At 44.2% G+C, this 27,818-nt stretch overlaps 1 protein-coding gene across 1 annotated transcript in view; it reads right to left on the bottom strand.

Annotated features, from left to right (window-relative positions):
* ACOXL (acyl-CoA oxidase like) overlaps window positions 1–27,818 on the bottom strand; it is a 511,506-nt gene that overhangs the window by 368,959 nt on the left and 114,729 nt on the right. Inside the window, exons 9-10 of the mRNA XM_044289630.1 lie at window positions 17,179–17,311; window positions 14,337–14,371 (exon numbers count right to left, since the gene is read on the bottom strand). Coding sequence (XP_044145565.1) covers window positions 14,337–14,371; window positions 17,179–17,311 — 168 coding nt within the window. The remainder of the gene's footprint in view (window positions 1–14,336; window positions 14,372–17,178; window positions 17,312–27,818) is intronic.

The raw sequence follows: 27,818 nt of genomic DNA on the forward strand, positions 1-27,818 counted from the left end.
TGCCAGCAACCTGAAGTGGGTATCTGCTCACCTGCAGGTGGATCCACCACATTCAAAATGCAAAACTGGCACAGAAACCCAAAAGTCGGCCTCAGGTTTCTGCTGTGGCATGTGAACATATCCTAAAAGTGAACATACATCTTCAAAAGCTGTACATCTTCCTTCATACACATACATGCTCGGTTTGGCCAGACATCTATTTGTTGTTAATTGGGTGAGAGAATAAAGCTGCTGCCAGACACCTCTGGCGGCATCTCCCAGGAGAACAAAAGGATCCGGCATGGAAATTTTAAGTGCTCAATCCCAACATCATCTGTTAGCGGAGACTCGGGAGGTCCCATGCACACTAGGCTGTTGGCCAGTTCCACCAAAACTGTGGGTTCGGCTGACATACTCTAATATGTGTGGGACTCTTTACTGCCAGACCCCCATGATCCTAAGAACAAAGGATTTACAGTATTGTTTTAGGGTCAAAGCTGTGGCTCTTCACTTTTCTCTGCACCTGCTTAACTGCAATACAGCTCCATTCAGCAACTGCAACCTTCACCAATCAGAAAGTTACAGCATACTCAAGCAATATGCCGTTACCATCCGAGATGAAAAAAAAACACCTTAAAAAAAAAGTACTCAACTTTTGTTAGTATGCAAGTTATAATCAGGGAGTGGTTAGCCACATTAGGTATTAAACCTTCTGTAGTGATAATGTTCTGGCCCAAGGTCTAGTTTGCCAGCACTGCCAAGAGCCATGACCCAAAATACAATTATCAATGGTGTGAACCGACAAGTGATCTACCAGTATATTTCTGAGCCTGGTGCCAAGGTTTAGTAATGCTGTCACATCAATGGGGTCATTGCTACATGACAGTATCTGGCAACAGATTGGAAGCCACAAGCCAGAGAGGCTCTCGCTTAACTGGTTTGTAAAACATAGTAATCTGAAGTTAAAGAGCCTCAGGTGGCAGTCAACGATGCAAATATATAAAGAGTTAATTAGCTATATAGCACATAATGCATACAATGACTGAAATCACATAATGAATAATATGTAAGGCACTGACAGCTTCCCAGCCTGTCATCTAGGCATGCTGGTTGATGTTTTTCAGTGACACAATGTCACTTAGGCTGGAAGCAGCTGCATGAAGGGGACTTAGGGTACTTTCACACTTGCGGCAGAGGATTCTGGCAGGCAGTTCCGTTGCCAGAACTGCCTGCCGTATCCGTGAAAACACATGCAAACTGATGGCATTTGTCAGACGGATCAGGATCCTGATCCGTCTGACAAATGCATAGAAATGCCGTATCAGTCTCTCCGGTGTCATCGAGAAAAACAGATCCAGCATTTATTTTTTTCATATTTTTTGTGGCCTGAGCATGCACAGACCGCAATGCCAGATCCATTTTGCTGGAGTACTCGCGGCCGAATCCGGCATTAATGCATGTCAATAGGAAAAAATTACGGATCCCGCATTCCGGCAAGTGTTCCGGAATTTTGGCCGGAGATAATACTGTGCATGCTGTGGTATAATCTCTGTCCTGAAAAGTTAAAAAGACTGAACTGAAGACATCCTGATGCATCCTGAATGGATTGCTCTCCATTCAGAATGCATTAGGATAAAACTGATCATTTCTTTTCCGGTATTGAGCCCCTAGGACTGGCACTCAATGCCGGAAAAGAATAAGTCTAATGTGAAAGTACCCTTAGACTCATGTTTTTATTTTTTTTAAAGTGTGACGGTGATGCGAAGCATATTGAATAAAAAAAAACAAAAAAAAAACGGTTAAGCAAGAGGTTTAAAAGGAATAGAAAAAAATAGCTACTTAATTGCAGCCTACATGACACAAACTCAAAATCATGTTTAAAAAGGTTTTCTGAGATTTTTATACTGATGACCTATCCTCAGGATAGGTCACCATTAGTATCTGTTCGGTGGGGGTCCAACACCTGGGACTTCCTCTGATCAGCTGTTTGAGAAGGCACCAGATCTCGCAGTCTTCTCTCTGCAAACCAAATACAGTGCAGTCCATTGTATAGTGGCTGTGCTTGGTATCGCAGCTCAGCCCCATTCACTTGAATGGGGCTGAGCTGCGCCTAGGCCAGTGGTGGCAAACCTATGGCACGCGTGCCAAGGGGGCACTCAGAGCCCTCTCTGTGGGCACACAGATCTGTGTAGGGTTGCCACCTGTGCACTATTATCAAGGAGCGCTTCCATTGTGGAGAGCTCATTAGTACAGCCTTTGCCCCCCTCTACTGCTCGTAAAAAAATAAATAATAATAATTTAAAAAAACTCACATCATCAATTTGATCGCACTGCTCACTGGATGAGGTGAGTTTTATTACATTTTTTTTTTTGTACAAGAAGAGTAGGGAAGAGGGCATTAAAGGGGTTGTCTGGGATTGAGGACTTTGTTCCATTAGTAGAAGACAGACATACATACATACATCCATGTCCTACCTTTCCCACATGTTTCTGAAGGCCCGTTTTCTTATAGGAAATTCTTCGCAGGAAGTGAACTTGGTGACATACCGGGTCCCTTGCAGGAGCGCTGAAGCCTCTTCTTCCGGCTGCTCAGGGAGCCCGGTGACGTCACCGGCACTGATGGGCGGCTTTAGCGCTGCTCTAGCCAGTAAAACGGCTAGGGTAGCGCTAAAGCCCGTCCATCAGAGCAGGTGACGTCACCAAACACACTGCCGGCGGAAGCCTCTGCCCGGCAGTGTGTTATTGTACAAAAGATTTAGCGCAGCACAAAGCGCAAAGATTTAGCGCAGCGCAAAGGAGAGCATCGGAGCATGAACTGCTCCGATGCTCAAGTCAGGGGGGCTGCCTGGGTGAAAATAGAGGTTTGTCCGGGTTCAGCTCTGAACCCAGACAACCACTTTAATAATACTATGGCCTCTAATAAGGGCCTAATTAATATTGGAAGCCACTAATGGAGAAAAAATAATACTAGGGGGCACAAATGGGGCATTCATTTTACTGGGGGCCATATTAATACTGGGGGGCACTACTGGGGCATTATCAATACTGGGGGCGCCAACAGGGGCATTCATTTTACTGTGCCAGTGTTAAAGGGGTTGTCCGAGTTATTAAAAAGAAATATATAGCACTGTAAATCTGATAGGCAGCAATATATAACCAAGCTAAGCAAGTTTTAGGCAAAACAAATATATATTTCCTAATTTCCCTAGTTCTCTTCTGGCCCTTTGTTTACCTGCAATAACAACTATCTATGCCCCTCCCCCTCCTCTGCAAAGGGAGTGAATACAAGTGCTGTCCTAAGTGACACGTCTGCCTGCTGGGAGACTCAGCATCATGTTGTATGTGTAGTCAAAGCTGTACAATGACACTGCTGATACACACAGGATCTTCCCCCTACCTTTTTTTTGTGCAATGCTCTGCAGAACTCCTCTCTTAGTTCCTGTGCCCAGAATTTGTCTTCTCACTGCCTGCAGCTACTCAGTAAAGCCTTCAGCCCTGAGTCTGTGCAGCTGAAGGGGTTAATGTTTTTCCTCAAGAATCCAGGGAGAGAGCAATGGCAGTGCAGGGGGGCATGGCCAGCACAGTGATGTCTCGTGTACAGACTCATAACTGTTCTCTCAGGCTTGTGCACAAAACATCATCAGAGCAGGGAGAGAAGCTGACATCACAGGTCATGTGACCATCAGTGAAATCTGAGAAAGCAGCAACTGGAGATAAAGTAAGTGAATTGTAAAGTCCTTTCAGTTAGAAACATACAAAGAACAAAAAAATAACTCAGACAACCCCTTTAAGCCACGCCCCACAGCTTAACTTGGCCGGTATTTTTCAGTACTCATGTTAAATTGCCGTGTTGGCACTTTGCAATAAATAAGTGGGTTTTGGGTTGCAGTTTGGGCACTTGGTCTCTAAAAGGTTCACCATCACTGGCCATGTGACCGATGAACTTGATGTCACTGGCCTAGGAAAAGCTATGATAAGACAGCGGTGCTCACAGGAGCGGAGGTGCCTTCTCAAAAAGCTTATCAGCAGGGGTCCCGGGAGTCAGACCCCCACTGATCAGATATGATGACCTAGGAAAATTCGCAACCTCTCAAATTCTCAACCATTTCTCAGCCTCTACTCAAAGGCATATTTTCTCAGTGCTGAATAGAACATTTTTGTGACAATAATTTAACTAACAAACCACAAGAAAGCCACGGTAGGTACACAATATAAACCAGTCTATATACTGATACTGCTCCTTGCTAGCACTTGACGATAGAATGTGTCATTTACCAAAAATTGCTATGTTTTTGCCTCAGTGAAAGTATGATTTTCCTATCCTTTGAAGAAGTGATGACACAGAGCCCAACCAATATGAGCGTATTACTGTCACATTCTGATATAAGAGCATGACAATCTGTAACAGTGGAAGGCACCGGTATCAATAAGTGCATGTTACTAAACAGAACTCACTTCTTGTATTTGCCTGATGTTTCTTAGATAATGTATTTTTGTTCCAACTCTTATTTGTCAGCTTTCATGTGAGAAAACCACCATGGCATTCACTTGGTATCCCCAGAATCACCTAGCTTGATAAGATATCTTCTTGTAGGCCCCCGCCACCCACACACTGGGGATAGACTTCCTGAAGCGTAGGTGTGTTGAAAAAAAAAGTGTTTGATACACATGTATCATAGCAAAATTGTTATCAAGCTGCTTATGTTCCACTTACAAAAAGAAAAAAATGTGGTTCCTTTCAGCGTTTAATGTGGAACCATTTACTGCCAATTTACTGCTTTCAGTACATTTAGCAAATTTACTAGAACAATATCATAAGGTCTTTTCATTTGTACCAAAAGCAGAGTAGAATTACTCTAAATTTATTTCCTGTAAATATTTTTTTTATTTTACAAACCGGATTCCAAAAAAGTTGGGACACTATACAAATCGTGAATAAAAACTGAATGCAATGATGTGGAGGTGCCAACTTCTAATATTTTATTCAGAATAGAACATAAATCACGGAACAAAAGTTTAAACTGAGAAAATGTACCATTTTAAGGGAAAAATATGTTGAATCAGAATTTCATGGGGTCAACAAATCCCCCAAAAGTTGGGACAAGGCCATTTTCACCACTGTGTGGCATCTCCGCTTCTTCTTACAACACTCAACAGACGTCTGGGGACCGAGGAGACCAGTTTCTCAAGTTTAGAAATAGGAATGCTCTCCCATTCTTGTCTAATACAGGCCTCTAACTGTTCAATCGCCTTGGGCCTTCTTTGTTGCAGCTCCCTCTTTATGATGCGCCAAATGTTCTCTATAGGTGAAAGATCTGGACTGCAGACTGGCCATTTCAGTACCCGGATCCTTCTCCTACGCAGCCATGATGTTGTGATTGATGCAGAATGTGGTCTGGCATTATCTTGTTGAAAAATGCAGGGTCTTCCCTGAAAGAGATGACGTCTGGATGGGAGCATATGTTGTTCTAGGACCTGAATATATTTTTCTGCATTGATGGTGCCTTTCCAGACATGCAAGCTGCCCATGCCACACGCACTCATGCAACCCCATACCATCAGAGATGCAGGCTTCTGAACTGAGCGTTGATAACAACTTGGGTTGTCCTTGTCCTCTTTGGTCCGGATGACATGGCGTCCCAGATTTCCAAAAAGAACTTCGAATTGTGACTCGTCTGACCACAGAACAGTCTTCCATTTTGCCACACTCCATTTTAAATGATCCCTGGCACAGTGAAAACGCCTGAGCTTGTGGATCTTGCTTAGAAATGGCTTCTTTGCACTGTAGAGTTTCAGCTGGCAACGGCGGATGGCACAGTGGATTGTGTTCACTGACAATTGTTTCTGGAAGTATTCCTGAGCCCATTCTGTGATTTCCTTTACTGTAGCATTCCTGTTTGTGGTGCAGTGTCGTTTAAGGGCCCGGAGATCACGGGCATCCAGTATGGTTTTACGGCCTTGACCCTTACGCACAGAGATTGTTCCAGATTCTCTGAATCTTCGGATGATGTTATGCACAGTTGATGATGATAGATGCAAAGTCTTTGCAATTTTTCGCTGGGTAACACCTTTCTGATATTGCTCCACTATCTTTCTGCGCAACATTGTGGGAATTGGTGATCCTCTACCCATCTTGGCTTCTGAGAGACACTGCCACTCTGAGAAGCTCTTTTTATACCCAATCATGTTGCCAATTGACCTAATTAGTGTTAATTGGTCTTCCAGCTCTTCGTTATGCTCAAATTTACTTTTTCCAGCCTCTTATTGCTACTTGTCCCAACTTTTTGGGGATTTGTTGACACCGTGAAAATTTAAATCAACGTATTTTTCCTTTAAAATGATACATTTACTCGGATTAAACGTTTGATCTGTCATCTACGTTCTATTACAAATAAAATATTAACATGTGCCATCTCCACATCATTGCATTCAGTTTTTATTCACAATTTGTTTAGTGTCCCAACTTTTTTGGAATCCGGTTTGTATTTCAGTTGATATTTTATAACCTATAAAATTAGAGCCAACAATATATTTACAGCTCCCTTAATCCACCAAATTATCAAATCTCATACTGGTGCATACAGGGGCGGATTGGGCACAGACCCTAAAGGGAAATTTCCGTTGGGCCCCCCACACGGCCGCCAGTTAGGTACATAATGATCTGATACTCTCAGCATTAATGAATGATAGCAGCATCTGGTACTTATGCACCTGTTTAGCAGAAGAAAGCGCCCTTCTGCATTCAACTGTATTGCCGAACTCAGGATGGGGGGGGGGGCAGTTTTTTGTGCTGCACTGTGTGTTTCGTTCTGGCGGGGTAGTATTTCATGCTGCTCTACAGTATTGCTAGCCCCTCCCAGATTTGTTGGCCCTGATTACTTATATCGGCCCTGACTTCTGTAAATTCATCTACTATATGGTGCCACTTTTAGGTTTTTTTTTCCAGGGCCACTTTAAATTCCCAATCCGCTCCTAGGTGCATATGTGTATTCAAATTGCAAACAGTAATAATAAATGAATAATAAAAAGCCATATGCCTGTATAAATGGCAAATCCTACAGTCGCCCCACTGAATATTCTCTGAGCAGGGCTGAATATGTTGAGACCGCTGCAAGGACATTACATTAAGATTACATTGTAATTAAGATGAAGAATACAACAAATCAATGTAGTAGTCAGTCACTTTTTCTCACAAAGAATTAAGCAAAAAAGTGCTACCTGTAATGAATGATGGCATTTTGTAACCACTACCGCACACATGTAGATAAATATACATAATGGCCTGTTTATTCTCACCTACTTAACACCTATTTAAGATTTTGTAGGGCCAAACCCACACATTCTAATATCCTGCTATATCTTATGCGTTCAAAGGTTAAGATCAGACTTCTGCCAGCCATATATTTTAGATAGCTGTTGGTGAAACTTGTTTGGCTGCATGTGTGTCTGAATGGGAAGGGGGAGGAAGCTGCTACCAGACATCTCTGGCGGCTAAACTCTCCCAGAACACAAGGATCGGGCATGTTGATATCCAACTACTTAAAGGGGTTGTCCTGGCTTTTACTATTAATTACCTATCCCCAGTATAGGTCATCAATATAAAATTGGCGGAGGTCCTACACTTGGCACCCCCGCCGATTAGCTGTATGAGGAGACGGTACGCGCAAAGACAGCAAAGACCATAGACAGCAGCAGCGGACAGGAAGAGAGAAGGGAGACGGCACGTGCGCACTGCGCGAGCAGTCTCCTCATACAGCTGATCGGCGGGGGTGCCAGGTGTCGGACCTCTGCCGATCTGATATTGTTGACCTATCCTGACAAGGGGGTGGGGGGCTGATCCCATTCACTGTATGGGGAGGGGCAACGTCTACAGACAGATTCAATGTTTCTAGGCAGCAGAGTGATTAGCAGAGTGATGCTAATGTCTGTAAAGTGCGTGAAATAAATAATAATATTTATCTCTCCCTCCATCTTACTCACCCATCTGTCCTCCTCAGTTCTTTTCCTTAACATAAAAGCTTTCCTCTCCAAACATGCACAGCCACCTTATACCCTCTCCTACGACCACCTATTAACAGTCTCTCTGCTTCTCCTTAATGCTGGCGATATATATCTCTAAGGCCTCTTTCACACTTGCGTTGTCCGGATCCGTCGTGTACTCCATTTGCCGGAAGTGAACTGAAAGCATTTGAAGACGGATCCGTTCAGTGTTACTATGGCAGCCAGGACGCCATTAAAGTCCTGGTTGCCATAGTAGTAGTGGGGAGCGGGGGTGCAGTATACTTACCGTCCGTGTGGCTCCCGGGGCGCTCCAGAATGACGTCAGAGCGCCCCATGCGCATGGATGACGTGTCCATGCGATCACGTCATCCATGCGCGTGAGGCGCCCTGATGTCCCTCTGGAGCTCCCCGGGAGCCACACGGACGGTAAGTATACTGCTCCCCCGCTCCCCACTACACTTTACCATGGCTGCCAGGACTTTAGCGTCCTGGCAGCCATGGTAACCATTCAGAAAAAGCTAAACATCGGATCCGGTAATGCGCCGAAACGACGTTTAGCTTAAGGCCAGATCCGGATTAATGCCTTTCAATGGGCATTAATTCCGGATCCGGTCTAGCGGCAAGTGTTTAGGATTTTTGGCCGGAGCAAAAAGCGCAGAATGCTGCGGTATTTTCTCCGGCCAAAAAACGTTCCGGTCCTGAACTGAAGACATCCTGATGCATCCTGAACGGATTTCTCTCCATTCAGAATGCATGGGGATAATCCTGATCAGGATTCTTCCGGCATAGAGCCCCGACGACGGAATTCTATGCCGGAACAAAAGAACACAAGTGTGAAAGAGCCTTAAATCCTGGACCTCCTCAGCAGATCTCTACAATCATATCTACCTCCCACTAAATTTCCTTCCACAAATTTCTGTAACCCCTCAAATCTTAAAAATATTTGCCCCTGCTTCCCCGTTTCTCTCATAGGAGCATTATGGAATGCTTGCTCTTTCTGTAACAAACTCTCCTACATTCATGACCTTTTCATCTCTCACACTTTCCTTCCTGGGCCTAACAGAAGCATGGCTTACACCTTCTGACACAGCCTCCCCTGCTGAACTCTCTTATGGTGGTCTTCAGATTACTCACATTCCCCGCCCCTACAGCAAGCATGGTGGAGGAGCTGGTCTTCTCCTTCAGCCCAACTCCAATGCTCCCCTTAAAGGACTTCTGTCATCAGTAACATAGTTATTAAACTGGCTGACTTCAGGCATGGTCTGTGTACCTTCTGTCTCTCCCTCTATTTTTTTGAAAAATTGATAAAAATTTTTTTATTTTATGCGAATGAGCCTCTAGGAGCAATGAGAGTGTTGTCCCTACTCTTAGAGGCTCTGTTCTCCCTCCTCTGGCCATGCCTTCATCATGCTAATTGAAAGTTTACATCATCCTGCCGGGCTCTGTCAATCAGCATGATGAGGGCATAGCCAGAGGAGGGAGAACAGAGCCTCTATGAGTAGGGGCAACACCCCCTTTGCTCCTAGAGGCTCATTTGCAAAAAATAAAAGTTAATTTTTTACAAAAACAGAGGCACATAGAATGAAGGGACAAAGAATGTTAGCCTCAGCACATGTTTAAAGTCAGCCAGTTTAATAACCTTGTTCCTGACCACAGAAGCCATTTAGTTACACTCCCTTTTTTGAAGTACACTCTGTCCACATCTACTCTGCCTCCAACCTCCAAGTGGCACTCACCTACCGCCCTCAAGGCCCTGCCACCATATTTTTCAACCACTTCTTCATCCTGGCTCATATACTTTCTCTCCCGACATTCTCACTATCATCAAGGGTGACTTTAATATCCCCATTGACACTTTTCACTCAGCTGCCTGGATCTTATCTTTACATGCGTCTGTTCCCTATCTTCTTCTCCTATCTGACCATAATCTACGTACATTCTCTTTCCTTGTCCCTTCAGCTGCTTCCAGTCCACAAACTAGCACACCCTAGCAGAAACCTTAGACTCCTTGACTTTTGCTCACTTTTTGAATCTCTTTTGACAATCTCTACAATATGTTCCCTTTGTGAGTCAGGTGACTCAGTCGCTGCCCTCACACGTAGCAAACAAAATCAATAGCCAACCCTGGCACACCAGTCTGACTAAAGAACTGAGATAATCTTCCAGGGATTCAGAGCAGTGAAGGGAGAAGACCAATTCCAAGGAGAACTTTAACACATACAATGCTTTATCAAGTCCGCACTCGCTGCTGCAAAACAGGTCTACTTAAAGAGGTTGTTCCATTAAAAATATTCCAGTTTTCAAACAAGCACCTGGGTCTGAATTATTTTGTAATTGCATGTAATTAAACATTTAGCATAGCTACTGAGTTATTCAATAAAATGTATCTGTATAGCGACACCTGCTGTTTGTTTTTTTCTTATTTATTTGTCCTGCTCACTGAGATGGTCGCACATGCACAGTTTCATCTTTGAACTGCCTCCCGAGTTCTGATAGGGAGAGCATGGAAACGCCCCCTTAGCTGCAGCAGAAAAGACACTCCACTTGAGCTGCCAGCTTGATATAAATCTAACAGAGCAGTAATTGTGGAGATATCTGGATCCATATGAGGTACAGGGCTTTTTCTAGTTTTGTTAAAAAGGGATAACACCTTTTAATATTAGGGATAACACCTTTTAATATTACTTAAATATTACCCTAAACAGCTATATAACACTTTCAACTCTCTACTCCATCTCCCAGTACCCTCTCCCTAATCTCTCATCTCAGCTGAGGCCTTTGCTACATACTTCAAATAAAAGATCAACATCAGTGAAAGCTTCAGCTTACAGATCCCATAGCCCCTCTACACAACTATTCAGTTCATCCAAGATCAGCTTTTTCTGCCATTACAGAAAAAAAACTTTCCAGATCACATCTAACCACCTTTGCGCTTGATCAAATCCCATCCTACCTGATCCCCAAACTAACCACAGTCTTTAGCCCTACCTTAAAGGGGCTGTTTCATCATGGACAATGGGGGCATATTGCTAGGATATGCCCCCAATGTCTTAAAGGAGAGGAGGGCGCACTGTGCATGCGCAGCCGCCCTCCATACATTTTTTATGGGGCCGGCGAAAATAGCCGAGCAGGCCCCATAGAAATCAAATGCGAGCGGGGGCCACACATGGATTTCCATATCACTGAAGCTAGGGTTGGATAGCTGAACGAGTAAAAGTAGCCTGCCTCCAGACATAGTATGACAAGATGAATGAGTAAGTTGACATATATATTTTTTTTAAGTCCCAAAAGATGCTGAAAGTGGCCCCCGTTCACATCTATGCATCCTTGGGCAGGTCGTATTATGTCGGCTGATACTGCTGGTGATGCTGCGGATGGTGTTTGTGATGTTTCCCTTGAGTTCATCCGGGGGTGTGGATTGTTAGCGGACACTTTCTGTTTTAACCACTTCAACCCCGCTAGCTGAAACCCCCTTAATGACCAGGCCACTTTTTACACTTCTGCACTACACTACTTTCACCGTTTATCGCTCGGTCATGCAACTTACCACCCAAATGAATTTTACCTCCTTTTCTTCTCACTAATAGAGCTTTCATTTGGTGGTATTTCATTGCTGCTGACATTTTAACTTTTTTTGTTATTAATCGAAATGTAATGATTTTTTTGCAAAAAATGACATTTTTCACTTTCAGCTGTAAAATTTAGCAAAAAAAACGACATCCATATATAAATTTATTGTTCTACACGTCTTTGATAAAAAAAAAATATTTGGGCAAAAAAAAATGGTTTGGGTAAAAGTTTATAAAACTATGGTACAAAAATGTGAATTTCCGCTTTTTGAAGCAGCTCTGACTTTCTGAACACCTGTCATGTTTCCTGAGGTTCTACAATGCCCAAACAGCAGAAAAAAAAACACAAATGACCCCATTTCGGAAAGTAGACACCATAAGGTATTCGCTGATGGGCATAGTGAGTTCATAGAACTTTTTATTTTTTGTCACAAGTTAGCGGAAAATGATGATTTTTATTATTATTTTTTTCTTACAAAGTCTCATATTCCACTAACTTGCGACAAAAATAAATAAATTCTAGGAACTCGCCATGCCCCTCACGGAATACCTTGGGGTGTCTTCTTTCCAAAATGGGGTCACTTGTGGCGTAGTTATACTGCCCTGGCAATTTAGGGGCCCAAATGTGTGAGAAGTACTTTGTAATCAAAATGTGTAAAAAATGGCCTGCGAAATCCGAAAGGTGCACTTTGGAATATGCGCCCCTTTGCCCACCTTGGCTGCAAAAAAGTGTCACACATCTGGTATCGCCGTACTCAGGAGAAGTAGGGCAATGTGTTTTGTGGTGTCATTTTACATATAACCATGCTGGGTGAGAGAAATATCTTGGCAAAAGACAACTTTTCCAATTTTTTTATACAAAGTTGGCATTTGACCAAGATATTTATCTCACCCAGCATGGGTATATGTAAAATGACACCCCAAAACACATTGCCCAACTTCTCCTGAGTACGGCGATACCAGATGTGTGACACTTTTTTGCAGCCTAGATGCGCAAAACGGCCCAAATTCCTTTTAGGAGGGCATTTTTAGACATTTGGATCCCAGACTTCTTCTCACGCTTTCGGGCCCCTAAAAAGCCAGGGCAGTATAAATACCCACATGTGACCCCATTTTGGAAAGAAGACACCCCAAGGTATTCAATGAGGGACATGGCGAGTTCATAGAATTTTTTATTTTTTTGGCACAAGTTAGCGGAAATTTATATATTTTTTTTTTTCCGTGTGCGCGCGTTCACAGGAAATCTCGGCCCTCGCGAGATGACGTGTATATGCGTCACTCTGCACAGGGCTGCCGCCTCCGGACCGCACATCTGCGTTAGACGGTCCGGAGGCAGTTAAATTTCCCCACAGATAAAAATTGCAAGTGGACAAGTCTGGGGAACGTGGCGGCCATAACCCGTTGCTCTCAGTTCGCTCATCCTTAAACAGTTCATGAACCCGTGGCAGTGAGTTCTGTGAGGTGTGGCATGTTGCCCAATCTGGTTGGAAAAATCTGGACATTTTTTCTTCTGCAGCATCACTGTTGAAGAGCTGTATCAGCCGACATGATCCGATGTGATCAAAGATGCATGGGCATGAACGGGGACCACTTTCAGCATCTTTTGTGATTTGTGGGTAATTAAAAAAATAATAATTCACTTGCTCGTTCATCTTGTCATACTATCGCTGGATGTGGGCTACTTTTTTTGTGGGCAACCTGTATAAAATAGAAAACAAAATAACTTGCTAAAAAAGCAAAAAAATAAAATAAATAAAAATTACTGTAAATAGTCACTTGTTAAATCACCTGTCACTCTAGCTCTGATGCCTGCGTGGTCTTTGTAATGCACATAATCACTACGGTCAATCACTGTCTTCTTTTGTGATGTCAAGAAGTCTGGCACATACCACTGAAGCCGATAATAAGCCAGGAATAGCAGATGAGTACTTTTTTTTTTCAACTGATATAACATTTGCTGCTACCTGACTTTTTTGTTTTTTTTATACAACAACCCTTTAATTATATCAGTACCTTTTTTATCCAGAAGTCAAAGTTTTTGTTAAATCAGTAATTGTTCAACATGGTACTGATTAAAAGGGTTTTCCAAAATTTTTAACTGAAGACCGATCCTCTGGATCGGTCATCAGCAAGACCCCTGCTGATCAGCTGTTTGAAAAGGCACTGGCGCATGCAGTAGTGTTGTGGCCTTCTTGTAGCTTTCCCTAGGCTATGTGATGTACATTCAATCAGTCACATGGCCTAGGCGCAGCTCAGCCTCATTTAAGTGAATGGGGCTGAATTGCGATACCAAGCACAGGCACTATACAAAATACGTCATCAGTATTTGATCGGTGGGGTTCCGACACCAGGACCCCCGCTGATCAGCTGTTTTGAGAAGGCAGCTGCGCTCCTGTGAGCGTCACTACCTTCTCGCAGCTTATTGAGCACAGCGCCGTACATTGCATAGAAGCTATGCTTGGTATTGCAGCTCAGCCCGATTCACTTCCATGGGGCTGAGCTGCTCCTAGGCCACATGATCGATTAACATGTCACTGGCCTTGGAAAAGCTGATTGGCAGGGGTCCCGGGTGTCAGACCCCTACTGATCAGATACTTATGACCTGTCCAGAGGATAGGACATCAGTAAAAAAAATCTCAGAAAAACCCTTTAAAGAAAAAAAAAAAAGATAGGGGCCTCTTTTAAACACAATTCCTTGCAGTGTTTACTCAAGCAGGTAAATTATACAAGACAAGCACAATGAAATGTACACAGTTCTGGCTGAAATTAGTAAGGAATGTTTCTTACCTGTGACTATATCGAATGGCTATGGTCAATCCAAGCTGTAAAGATAAGTAGTCAATGTTACCTTTCATACATTGCAGGAAATTGTAAGACATGCTAAAGCAATAAGTTGTCTTAAAAAACATTTCTATTGAGATATTAAAAGGGAATTTGTCAACAGCGACCTACCTATCCAACTCTTTGCATACACAAGTAGCTGTGGTTCACCTGATTAAAACACAGCGTTTCTTTTGTTGATCCAAGTCTCCGTTCTCGTGTTATGATACTTTTTCCTAATATACAAATTAGGCCTTTGGTGCAATCAGGGCGTCACCGTTGCTCTTGTTACACCCAAACTCCACTCCTTTCTGTAGCAAGGCCCACTGCCTGGCTCTGTAAATCAATGCAGCGAGCGAAGGGCTGGCAATGATGACGCCCTCATTCCACCAAATAACTAATTTGCATATTAAGAAACAGTGCCATAAATCTGGAATGGGGCCTCAAATCAACAAAATAAAAACTGTTTTAATCAGGTGAACCACAGCTGTATATTTATCCAAACAGTTGGATAAGGGGGTCACTGGTGACAGATTCACTTTAACCACTTAAGGACCACAGGTTTATACCCCCCTAGTGACCAGGCCCTTTTTTACAAATCGGCACATCACAACTTTAACGGTTTATTGCTTGGTCATGCAACTTGGCACCCAAATTAATTGTACCTCCTTTTCTTCTCACAAATACAGCTTTCTTTTGGTGGTATTTGATTTCTGCTGACATTTTTCGTTTTTCTGATATTAATCAAAATAGACCGCAATTTTCTCAAAAAAAGTGTATTTTTAACTTTTTCTGGTAAAATTGTTCAAATATAGTTACATTTCTATACAAGTTTGAGTCAGAATTGATTGTGCTACATGTCTTTGATAAAAAAAAAACAATAAGTGTATATTTATTGGTTTGCGCAAAAGTTATAGCGTTTACAAACTATGGTACAAAAATGAGAATTTCCGCATTTGGAAGCAGCTCTGACTTTCTGAGCACCTGTCATGTTTCTTGAGGTGCTAGAATGCCAGGATAGTATAAATACCCCCCAAATGACCCCATTTTAGAAAGAAGACACCCCAAAGTATTCACGGAGGGGCATGGTGAGTTCATGTATGATTACATTTTTTTCACAAGTTAGCGGAAAATGACACTTTCTGAGGAAAAAAATAAATGAATAAAGTTTCCATTTCTGCTAACTTCTGGTAAAAAAAAATCAAAAAATCTCCCACGGACTCACTTTTCCCTTGGGGTGTCAACTTTCTGAAATGGGGTCATTTGTGGGGTGTGTTTACTGTTCTGGCATTTTGGGCGGGGCTAAATTGTGAGCAACCCTGTAAAGCCTAAAGGTACTCGTTGGACTTTTGGCCCCTTTACGCACCTAGGCTGCAAAAAAGTGTCACACATGTGGTATCGCCGTACTCAGAAGAAGGAGGGTAATGTGTTTTGGGGTGTATTTTTACATATACCCATGCTGGATGAGAGAAACATCTCTGTAAATTGACAACTTTGTATAAAAAAATGTAAAAAGTTGTCATTTACAGAGATATTTCTCACACACAGTATGGGTATATGTAAAAATACACCTGAAAACACATTGCCCTATTTCTCCTGAGTACGGCGATACCACATGTGTGACACTTTTTTGCAGCCTAGGTGCGCAAAGGGGCCCAAAATCCAATGAGTACCTTTAGGATTTCACAGGGCATTTTTACGCATTTGGATTCCAAACTACTTCTCACGCTTTAGGGCCCCTAAAATGCCAGGGCAGTATAAATACCCCACAAGTGACCCCATTTTGGAAAGAAGACACCCCAAGGTATTCTGTGAGGGGCATGGCGAGTTCATAGAAGTTTTTTTTTTTTTTTTTGCACAGGATAGCGGAAAATGATTTATTTATTTTTTCTTACAAAGTCTCATATTCCACTAACTTGTGACAAAAATACAATTCTACATGAACTCGCCATGCCCCTCACGGAATACCTTGGGGTGTCTTCTTTCCAAAACGGGGTCACTTGTGGGGTATTTATACTGCCCTGGCATTTTAGGGGCCCTAAAGCGTGAGAAGAAATCTGGAAGCCAAATGTCTAAAAATGCCCTCCTAAAAGGTACTCATTGGAATTTGGGCCCCTTTGCGCACCTGGGCTGCAAAAAAGGGGTCACACATGTGGTATCGCCGTACTCAGGAGAAATAGGGCAATGTGTTTTGGGGTGTATTTTTACATATACCCATACTGTGTGTGAGAAATATCTCTGTAAATTACAACTTTTTAGATTTTTTTCATACAAAGTTGTCAATTTACAGAGATATTTCAGTGATCAGGGGTTAATAAGTGACAGGGGGGGAGGGTGTAGTGTAGTGTGGTGATTGGTGCTACTTACAGAGCTGCCTGTGTCCTCTGGTGGTCGATCTAAGCAAAAGGGACCACCAGAGGACCAGGTATATTAGAGGCTGCTAACAAAACAGCGTCTAATATACCTTTTTGGGGTTAAAAAAAATCGCATCTCTCGCGAGTTGACGCGTAGATGCGTGACGGAGGAATAACCCGGCCGCCTGCAGGACGCATTGCTGCGTTAGGCGGTCGGGAGGTGGTTAAAGAGCATCTGTCAGCAGGACCAACCCTATACCCTAAGTATAATCAGAGAATCAGAGCAGTTGTCTCGCCAGCTGAGATGTCACGATCACTAACGACTGCAGCATTGAAGCCAGACAGTAGGTATTGCTAGAGTGCAGCTGTCATTCACTGTTGCACGCTTTCAGGTGTACTATGACACATACTGCACGTGTTATCATATACTATGATGTAACCAGTATGACATATACCTTCATAGCTCCTAGAGCCTGAAAAGTTAGTGCTAATCTTGTAGGCGTGAGCGCAGCTAGCATTGCATTAAATCGGGCACTCTTGTTCTCAATTGGTGAGCTGTATTTGCCGTCAGAAGAGACTGAGCCAAACCTGAGGAGAAAAAGAAACACATTTTGATTAAGAAAATCTCACACAGAGTCATACCATATTGGCTTACAATGGATGGAAGGGTCCGTTCACACAGCCAGGATTTTATGAGTCTATAAAAAAGATTCTGCATCCCATACACGTGAATGGGGTTTCCACAACCCTATTCACACACTATGGAAAATTCCTACACAAATTTTTGCATGTGCCACCGAAACAAACAAACAAACAAAAAAAAACTGTGATAATAAATAGCATTCAACTTTTTTCTGCAGATTCCACATGTAAAAGCTGGTGGATTAGCCATATGTTAAAGGCTCTGTAAACCTACGGAGGAAATAGTTTTTATGATTGTATGTTACTCATTTTTGGCTAAAAATCGTTTTTTCTATTGGCCTTTATTAAAAATATTAAGCTATTAAACTGTTTTTTTTACCTGTGTGACTGGTACTTTTGTGCCATTATCTAATAAACCTTATCTCTAAACTACTAAGAGGTCATAAACACTTATTTAAGCAACATTCTAATCACAGTAAGATAAGAACTAAGCTATAATAAGTGTTGATAATGTCAGAGAGTAGAGATAAGGAGTCCGTCTGCTCCCCAGATGATGGAAAAAACTAAAAAATCCACATGCTGCCACTACAGCATGTCAGCTCTATACAAAAAAGGATGCCATATTTTTAATAAACACAAATTAAAAAAACTATTTTTAGCTCAAAATGAGTACCATGCAATAAAAAAATAAATAAATAGGGACCACAAGGGTGAAAATAACCTTTAATCAACCTACTTACTGGGTATAATGTAGATCTGCAGCACATCAAACTACGTCCTGTGGCAGAAATTCAAGTTTAAAACTCAAATTTCTGACATGGATCTTGTAGTAAATATGTGTCGGATATACAATGCACATTTCTGAAACATGAACATATTCTAACAAACTCCCAAGCTTTTAAATAGTTAATATAATAGGCCACGTTCACATCTCCGTCAAGGTGTTCTGGCTGCCTGATTCGACACAAATGTCAACTGTTGGCCAGACCAAAAACTGCTGCATGCAACGGCCTAAACCTGGCATTTATACCGGAAAGTGGCCGGATCACCAATGGATCCCATTATAGTCAATATGGATCGGCGGCAAAGCAGACCATGCAACAACAACAAAAGGGATCACATGAGAAATAAAAGCAGTTTAATATGCATAGTACATGTTTTTGAGGTTAAAAAGAAAAACAAATATTTTAAAAAGGTTAGACCAAACACTTGTAGCACAATCACGCTGTGTTTCTTATCTAGTTTTAGGCACTTTCTGCTGAGTTAACTGTAGATGATCGTGGTTACAGTCATGTGAATCATTCTGAAATAAAAAGGTCAAAATTGACTCCTTTGAATGTGTTTTTTTCATAGCTTCAGTACCAGTAAATTTAAAGAGGAACTGTCACCGCTCCTGACATGCCTGTTTTAATAGTTTCATGCATTCCCTATGTAATAACAATTCTGGAGCTTCTATTCTTATGTCTCTAAGTTGTGCCATGCCTTTATTATTTCTACTAGAAGGTATGAATGAATTGCTAGCAGTCTGCAGTAAGGGTACAGAGGGGTGGTAACTAGTTAGGGGTGTGTACCTGCACAGTCTGAAAATGGCAGCACTGGTTGGATAGAGTGAGTCTGTGCAGGAACACCCCCCTCCCCCACAAACTGGTTAACACCCCTCTGTACCCTTACTGCAGACTACTAGCAATTCAGTCACAACTTCTAGTAGAAATAATAAAGGAATGGCACAACATGGAGCCATAGGAATAGATGCTCCAGAATTATTACATGGGCAATCAATGTGTGAAGCTATTAAAACAGGCATGTCAGGAATGGTGAAAGGTCCTCTTTAAACAGCAGTTTAAAAATATATCCAACCATTTATCACAAACCTGAATAACCCAGGATACAACCTGTGAAGGACTTTGATGCAATTGCCTATATGCTTCAGTTTAATTCTCTCCCTGCTATTTTAAGGTCTATATTGTTTGGTTCCAAATGTCAAGAATGAATGTATTCGTGTACCGAACAGGGAGGCTGAAATTATGTTTGTATGTGGGATGGAAAGTACTTTTCTGAAAGTGTTAAAAGTTGTAAATGTTCTGGCCAGCAGACAATTGAGCTGTGTGTATTCTGAAAGTGTTAAAAGTTGTAAATGTTCTGGCCAGCAGACAATTGAGCCGTGTGTATTGTTAAAACTCAATTATCTAGCCGGGCCCAGAGGAGGAGTTTTATGCTGCATAAATTGTGAGTTCTGTGCGCCAGTAAAGTTAGTCTCGTGGTTCCAGCATTAAGTTGACTCATGTGTGGATTACTCTGCGATTCCAGGGATATTCCTACTCGTGGAATATTGGGTGACTTTCTTTCATGGGAAGAAGGGAATGCTTGACGGGGATATTTTCTACTACCGTCACAACTGGTTGGCAGCAGCGGGATTTTCCCTTCTACTTTCCTTTACACCAGGATTCCAAGCAGACACTGGGAACAGTGAATGGAAGGCTGGTACACCCTGCTTAAAAGAAATACACTGAAAGAACTACTGGAAGTCCGTGGAAGGATTGCTAGCAACAAAACCAAGCGGGTCATTATAGCAGAATTAATGGAGCTAGACCAGGAGAACTTGGTTGCAGCAACGCCAGCAGTACAAGAGATGGGGACACCAGTGATTCAGGAGGAGGAATCACCAGCCAACAAGGCAATGAGAGAGAAGCTAGCATGGTTCGGTCCGAACCCAACGGCGGATGTGGTGCTGAAAGTGATGAACCTGTTAGCGGAGGAGGCTAAACAAATAAGAGACGCAGAGCTACAGTTAAAACTGGCAGCAGTCCAACAAGCAGCCGCACATTCTCCAAACAGTGAGTACAGTACAGCAGACACAAGGAAGATTCCGTTTAGCGCTTTTAAAGCTTTTGATGAAAAAGACAGTGAAATTGATAATTACCTGGCAGATTTTGAGCGACAATGTAACCTGCACCGAATAGATAGAGGAGAGTGGGTCTCAATATTGTCAGGCAAACTGTCAGGCAAAGCTTCTGATGCTTTCCGGACCGTGCCAGAGCAGGAGATCCATAGCTACGCCAGGGTTAAAGAAGTGCTCCTGGCTCGTTATGCAGTAACCCCGGAGTCCTACCGACAAAAGTTCAGGGACTCACGCAAAACCACGAAAGACTCTTACGTGGAATGGGCATGCCAGTTATCCCTGTCGGCCTCTAACTGGGTCAACAGCAGCCAGGCCACCACCGCAGAGGACATTTTGCAACTAATGCTCCTGGAACAATTTTACGAGCACATCCAGACGGATGTCAAAGACTGGGTGAGAGATCGCCGGCCCATGACTCTACCAGAGGCCGCTAAGTTGGCGGATGAATATGCGGATACTCGCAAGACGAACCCGGTCACACCACGGGTACAACCTCCACGACCAACGGTGCCCTCATACCCACCCGCCGCTAGATACCAACCTCCTAACAGACCGGTGACATCTAGCCCTCGCTATCCACGCCAGGAGGGCAATGAACAACGCTGCTTCCGGTGCAAACAGCTGGGTCACTACAAGCAGAATTGCCCCATGGACAACAACACCAGGTCAAATTGGTCTCGACCTGGGTACCGCCCCCCAGCAGCAGCCCATTGTGTAGACTCGGCTTGGGATCCCCAGGAACTGGGTCAGGAAGAACCATTGGGCACCCTTTACGAAGCCCTCATGGTACAATCTGTTATTACGGACAACAGGAAACACCATTGTCAGCTGGTCATGGTTAATGGAAAAACCGCCCGGGGATTAAGAGACAGTGGGGCAACCATCACGTTGGTACAAAGACACCTTATTAAGGCATCAGAGAAACCGGGGAAATCAATTGCTGTGAGAGTGGCAGGGGGGGCAGTATACCGTATCCCTACTGCACAGGTACACCTAGACTGGGGGGCGGGAGCTGGCATTGTTCATGTGGGCGTCATGAAAGACTTACCTTCTGAAGTCATCTTGGGCAACGACATTGGCCCCCTGACTTTGGCGTTCGCCTCTACCCCCGCTCAGGTGGCCCACGCAGTAACCACCAGAGCACAAAGTCGCGCTGCCGAGAGCCATCCACTTCCTACTGAGACCCAGGTAAGCCAACCCAACCTACCCTTGACTGTAGAACCCCTACCCTGGGACACCCCAGAGGACTTTGGGCGGGAGGTGACCGGAGACCCTTCCCTCAGAAAGTATTGAGAGAAAGCCAGGAGGGGCCAAGGGGGATTAGAGAAGGAGCAATTTATCTGGGAGAACGGCCGCTTGTACAGGCTCACCGAGACCCGGGGTAATGCACCAGGGCCTAAGCAAAAACGCCAGCTGGTAGTTCCCCGGAAATACCGGCAGGAGTTATTGAGGATTGGGCACGACGTACCCTTGGCAGGCCATTTGGGAATACGCAAGACAGGGTATCGGGTAACTCAGAACTTTTTCTGGCCTGGGGTATCTGACGACGTCAGGGCGTATTGTCAAACGTGCGAGGTATGCCAACGTATAGGTAAAAAGGGAGACCACCCAAAGGCTAAACTAGTTTCCATGCCCATTATTGAAGAACCGTTCACAAGGGTAGCCGTGGACATTATAGGGCCCCTGGCCCAACCTAGCCGTTCCGGCAAGCGGTATATACTCACCATAGTAGACTACGCCACCCGTTACCCCGAAGCGGTAGCTCTCTCTAACATACAGGCTGAGACCGTAGCAGAGGCCCTAGTTAAAGTATTTTCCCGAGTAGGCTTTCCCAAGGAGGTTCTGTCCGACCAAGGTACCCAATTCACGGCCGAGGTAACCCAGCAGATATGGAAAACCTGTGGAGTTAAATCCCTGACTAGCTCCCCATACCATCCCCAGACTAACGGCCTGTGCGAGCGCTTCAACGGAACGCTAAAGCAAATGTTGAAGTCGTTCACGGGGGCATACAAGGATTGGGAGCGATTCCTGCCACACCTTCTCTTTGCCTACCGAGAGGTGCCGCAGGAATCGACCGGATTCTCACCCTTCGAACTTCTCTATGGGAGGCGGGTGAGGGGGCCCTTAGATCTCATCAAGGATCACTGGGAGGGGCAGACAGAGATTGAGGGGACCCCGGTTGTACCTTATGTCCTGGAGCTGAGGGACCGCATGGAGGAATTAGCCCAGACAGTGCGAGAGAACCTCAGGGCGGCCCAGCAGCGCCAGAAGGTATGGTATGACCGACGGGCTAGGCAGCGGAGCTTTCAGATAGGCCAAAAGGTCATGGTATTAAGACCGGTCCGAACAGACAAGCTCCAGGCCGCCTGGCAGGGCCCCTATAAAGTTATAGGACAGATATGCGACACGACCTACACGATAGCCAGCTGCGAGGATGAAGATGTGAAACGAACCTTTCACATCAACATGCTCAAGGCCTATCAGGAACGGGCAGAGGAGGTAGCCGCTATCTGTGCACCAGCAGGAGAAGACACAGAGACCCTACCCCTTCCCGACCTATTGGGCAGTAACGACGGGATGACCCAGATAAAGAAAGTCCAGCTAGGTGAACAGCTGGAGCCGCAAGAGCGGGCTCAAGCTGTCCGCTTACTAGAAACAAAACAGGCCACATTCTCTCAGGAGCCTGGATACACACTCCTAGCCATACACAAGGTAGAGACTCCAGGACAGGCACCCCTGAGACAGCCCCCTTACCGTATCCCCGAAGCAGTCCGGGAAGGGATGCGGAAGGAAATAGATGAGATGCTTCGGCTAGGCGTAATTGAGCCCTCAGAAAGTCCTTGGGCCTCGCCGGTAGTCTTAGTGCCAAAGAAGGATGGGACAACCCGCTTCTGTGTAGATTACCGGCGCCTCAACGACAAGACAGTTACGGACGCCTATCCGATGCCACGGATGGACGAGCTGCTTGACCGTATCTCTGCAGGGAAGTATCTGACCACAATAGACCTATGCAAGGGATATTGGCAGATTCCCCTAGCAGAAGATGCCATACCCAAGTCGGCCTTCATCACCCCGTTCGGCCTATACCAATTCCGGGTTATGCCGTTCGGGATGAAGAACGCCCCGGCCACCTTCCAACGGATGGTGGATCAGTTACTTGGGGGTCTCCAGAGCTTTGCATGCGCTTACCTGGATGACATCGCCATCCATAGCGATACTTGGGAGGCGCACCTAGAGCACATAGGGGTAGTATTAGATAGGATCAGGGGGGCCGGGCTGACCCTGAAACCCGACAAATGTCACTTGGGTATGGCGGAGGTACAATATTTGGGCCACCGAGTAGGATGTGGTAAGCAACGGCCGGAGCCGGCTAAGATCGAGGCTGTTGCCAATTGGCCCACTCCCCACACCAAGACACAAGTCATGGCTTTCTTAGGCACAGCCGGCTATTACAGACGCTTTGTACCCGACTATAGCGCCCTGGCCAAACCCCTGACCGACTTGACCAAAAAGAAGCTACCCCGACAAGTCCTGTGGTCCCCGGAATGCGAGGTGGCTTTCCAAGCACTAAAGACTGCTCTGGTTAATGCTCCGGTGTTGGTTACCCCAGATCCTAACAAAAGATTTATTGTCCACACAGACGCTTCAATGTTTGGACTGGGGGCAGTACTGAGCCAGATCGGGGAGGATGGAGGTGAGCACCCGGTGGCATACCTGAGTCGGAAGCTGTTGCCAAGGGAAGTCAGCTATGCCACCATTGAAAAAGAGTGTTTGGCCTTGGTGTGGGCACTCAAAAAGCTCACACCTTACCTTTATGGCCGGGCGTTCACTCTCATCACCGATCACAACCCCTTGGTGTGGCTTAACCGGGTTTCAGGGGACAACGCCCGTTTGCTACGCTGGAGCTTGGCCTTACAGCCCTATGACTTTACGATTCATTATCGCCCAGGCAAGCAAAACGGGAATGCCGATGGATTGTCACGCCAAACGGATTTAACCTCGGACTAAAAGCTCTGAACCCGTCAACCCTACTGGACCAGGAAAGGTCCAACCGAGTTGCCGGAGCAGGGAGAAAAAGGGGGGCCATTGTGAAGGACTTTGATGCAATTGCCTATATGCTTCAGTTTAATTCTCTCCCTGCTATTTTAAGGTCTATATTGTTTGGTTCCAAATGTCAAGAATGAATGTATTCGTGTACCGAACAGGGAGGCTGAAATTATGTTTGTATGTGGGATGGAAAGTACTTTTCTGAAAGTGTTAAAAGTTGTAAATGTTCTGGCCAGCAGACAATTGAGCTGTGTGTATTCTGAAAGTGTTAAAAGTTGTAAATGTTCTGGCCAGCAGACAATTGAGCCGTGTGTATTGTTAAAACTCAATTATCTAGCCGGGCCCAGAGGAGGAGTTTTATGCTGCATAAATTGTGAGTTCTGTGCGCCAGTAAAGTTAGTCTCGTGGTTCCAGCATTAAGTTGACTCATGTGTGGATTACTCGGCGATTCCAGGGATATTCCTACTCGTGGAATATTGGGTGACTTTCTTTCATGGGAAGAAGGGAATGCTTGACGGGGATATTTTCTACTACCGTCACAACTCCTCGGCGATTCCAGGGATATTCCTACTCGTGGAATATTGGGTGACTTTCTTTCATGGGAAGAAGGGAATGCTTGACGGGGATATTTTCTACTACCGTCACACAACCTGCATCTTTTCCAACATTCAGACAACTGTAACTATTTTTGTGATCTGCAAAACACAGATACCAGCCATGTGCATTACACATTTTTCTGAATTGAACGGCCAGCCTATTGTGAATAGGACATGTTCTATCTTTTTTGCAGCCATGGAATAGAACTACGGATGCGGACAGCACACAATATGCTGTCCTCATCTTTTGCGGCACCATTTAAATGAATGGGTCCGCATCTGTCCGCAATTAGGGACTTAAATATACGGTTGTGTGAATGGGACATAAATCAAAAGTACAAGCTTTGTAATATAGCTTATTAAAAAAAAAATCCTTTCTCTTCTATAAGCCACATCTCTGCCCCCTCCACTGATCCTTCACTTTCAATCCGTTGTTAAAGGGACACTGCCATCAAGTTTTTTTTTTTTTTAAATCACATATTAACAGTGTATTTATCAGTATTCTATATAATTATTTTTCACAAAAAATAGATGGGCGTCAGTCCAAATTTTCACCTTCTGTCATCTTGTCTAGGCTCTTTAACTTCCCCTTTGTTTGAACTTTTAGCACAGCAAACAGCCCTGCTTGACTTTTTACTCAGACCATTCACTATAGTCAGAGAGAGCCCTGATGTAGTGATGCAATTAGAGCATCACACTGATAAGTTTCTGTTGGCATCTTTATCTAGGCCAATTCAGAGAACAATAGAGCTGCCATAATGTTATCCAAATTCTACTAATGTACTATTACTTTAACAGACAACATCTTTCCCTCATAGCAACAGTAAACTAAAGGACGACAGAGCAGCAGATTATCAGGAAAGAAGCGTTTCTTCCCGACAACCTGCTGCTCGCTGGTAGAGGATACTGACTCATTGTTTCCCGGCAGGAGATCGTGTTTACATAGCACGATCTGCTGCCGGCAAACAACGATTTTTGTGTACGCACAAATGATTGGATTACCTGAAATGTTTGTTCATCGGGTAATCAGTGGCACATTTACAACACCAGATAATTGATAACAAGCGTTTCTATGAACGCTCGTTAGCGATTATCTTTTGTTGGCCCATGTAAAGGGCCCTTAAGCAATGGGTTGCTTATCTATATAGGAGTTTTATCTCACTCTGCTGACTGCTAAGGGCAATATCTTGTATTTCATCTTAATGGTATAGTGCTGCCGAAGTGAAAAAGAAAAACAGCCCAAAACTCTGCGAAAATTGTTTTCTATGAACATTGAGTTTAAAAAAAATACCCATTTCTAAAGGAAGTGTACCTTTAAAATCCATCTTAAAGGAAGACAGATTATTAACTCATTGAGGGATCATTTATATGGTTTTCATTGACATCTATAGAGAGGAGAGGGGAAATAAGAAGCAGTTGCAATGTGAGACATCCACTGAGATGCTGCTAAAGGCTCTGGTTAAGTTTGCTATCACACCCCAGTGCTGGATTCACATCAAAATTGCTTATTACTGCTATATAATGTCCTCTTTTCTATGTGTGCTGTTTATGAGAGACATCATAGCAGCTATTCTCGGCCTACTCTGGAGATGAGTTCATGGCAAACTAACAATTAGAGACAGAGCCTACAGAGTGAAAAACTGCTGATAAATGTAGATGCACGTCATATGATGACCAGACATAGGTCATGTGAACATGTAGATCAGCAATTCTGTCAATCTTCAAAACTTTGAGGGACATTTATCGAGGCCAGAGTTTTACACTCTGGTCTTAATCTCTCTCCGCTCACATCTGATGTGACACAAATCTGGCACCCTCTGGCAGCGCAGAAAGCTCCGGTCTTGATAAATCTTCCTCACAGACTCTATATTAACAGGACCATAAAACTGGGGGTTCAATTTCTCCATCTACTGCTGGTATATAACAACCTACTGCATTAGAAAGTGTATAGCATAGGTGAAGCAGTGTATATAAATCCAGAAACTTAGGGACAATATCCCTATGGTTCATAGGACGGACGAGACACTTTCTTCTTCACTCTCAACCTTACCCTATTCCCTCACAGAATTTCAGCCCATCTCTGAGGAGAGAACGATTGAAATCATTGGAGCTCTTAGATCCTCCTCCTTGCCTCTAGACCCATGCCCGGCAGCCGTGGTGAAGTCCGCCGCGTTTGCAATAGCACCATACATTCGAGACATTATAAATAGTTCCTTTTCCAGCGTTCAGGTGCTGGCAATTCTGAAGCAGGCAGTGGTAACACCCCTGCCTAAGAAACCGGCGCTATCTGTGACCGATCTGAGTAACCATAGACCGATTTCGGGACTGCCGTTCGCTGCAAAGATAGGCGAGAGGGAGTTTGTTGCACAACTACAGGGATATCTGGAGGCCAATCACATTCTTGACGACTTCCAGTCGGGATTTCGACACGGAAGGGGTACTGAGACCGCTCTGGTCAATGTCCAGGACAATTTACTGATGGCATTAGACCAGAACGACTCTATGGTCCAAGTCCTTCTGGACCTATAACCTGCTTTTGACACTATTGACCATTAAGTGTTACTGAACCGGTTGAAAGTGGTAGCCGGATTAGATGGAAAGACCTTGGCATGGATGTCCTAATTTCTCCAGGACACGGTACAACGAGTGAAGCTGGGGGTATTTCACTCAGCCGATCTCCCACTGTCCTGTGGAGTACCACAAGGCTCGGCACTATCTCCAGTCTTGTTCAACATCTATCTGAGATCATTGGCCGACATCATCAGGAGCCACAATCTTCAGTTTCATGTTTATGCGGATGATACACAACTGCACTTTAGGCTTGCCAAAGGAACAGTTGATCAAGTCGATCTGGCCGGATGTCTCTTGGAGATCAATCACTGGATGAGTGCCAATCATCTAAAGCTTAATG

This window comes from Bufo gargarizans, chromosome 4, assembly GCF_014858855.1.
Source record: "Bufo gargarizans isolate SCDJY-AF-19 chromosome 4, ASM1485885v1, whole genome shotgun sequence".
Lineage (NCBI taxonomy): Eukaryota > Metazoa > Chordata > Amphibia > Anura > Bufonidae > Bufo > Bufo gargarizans.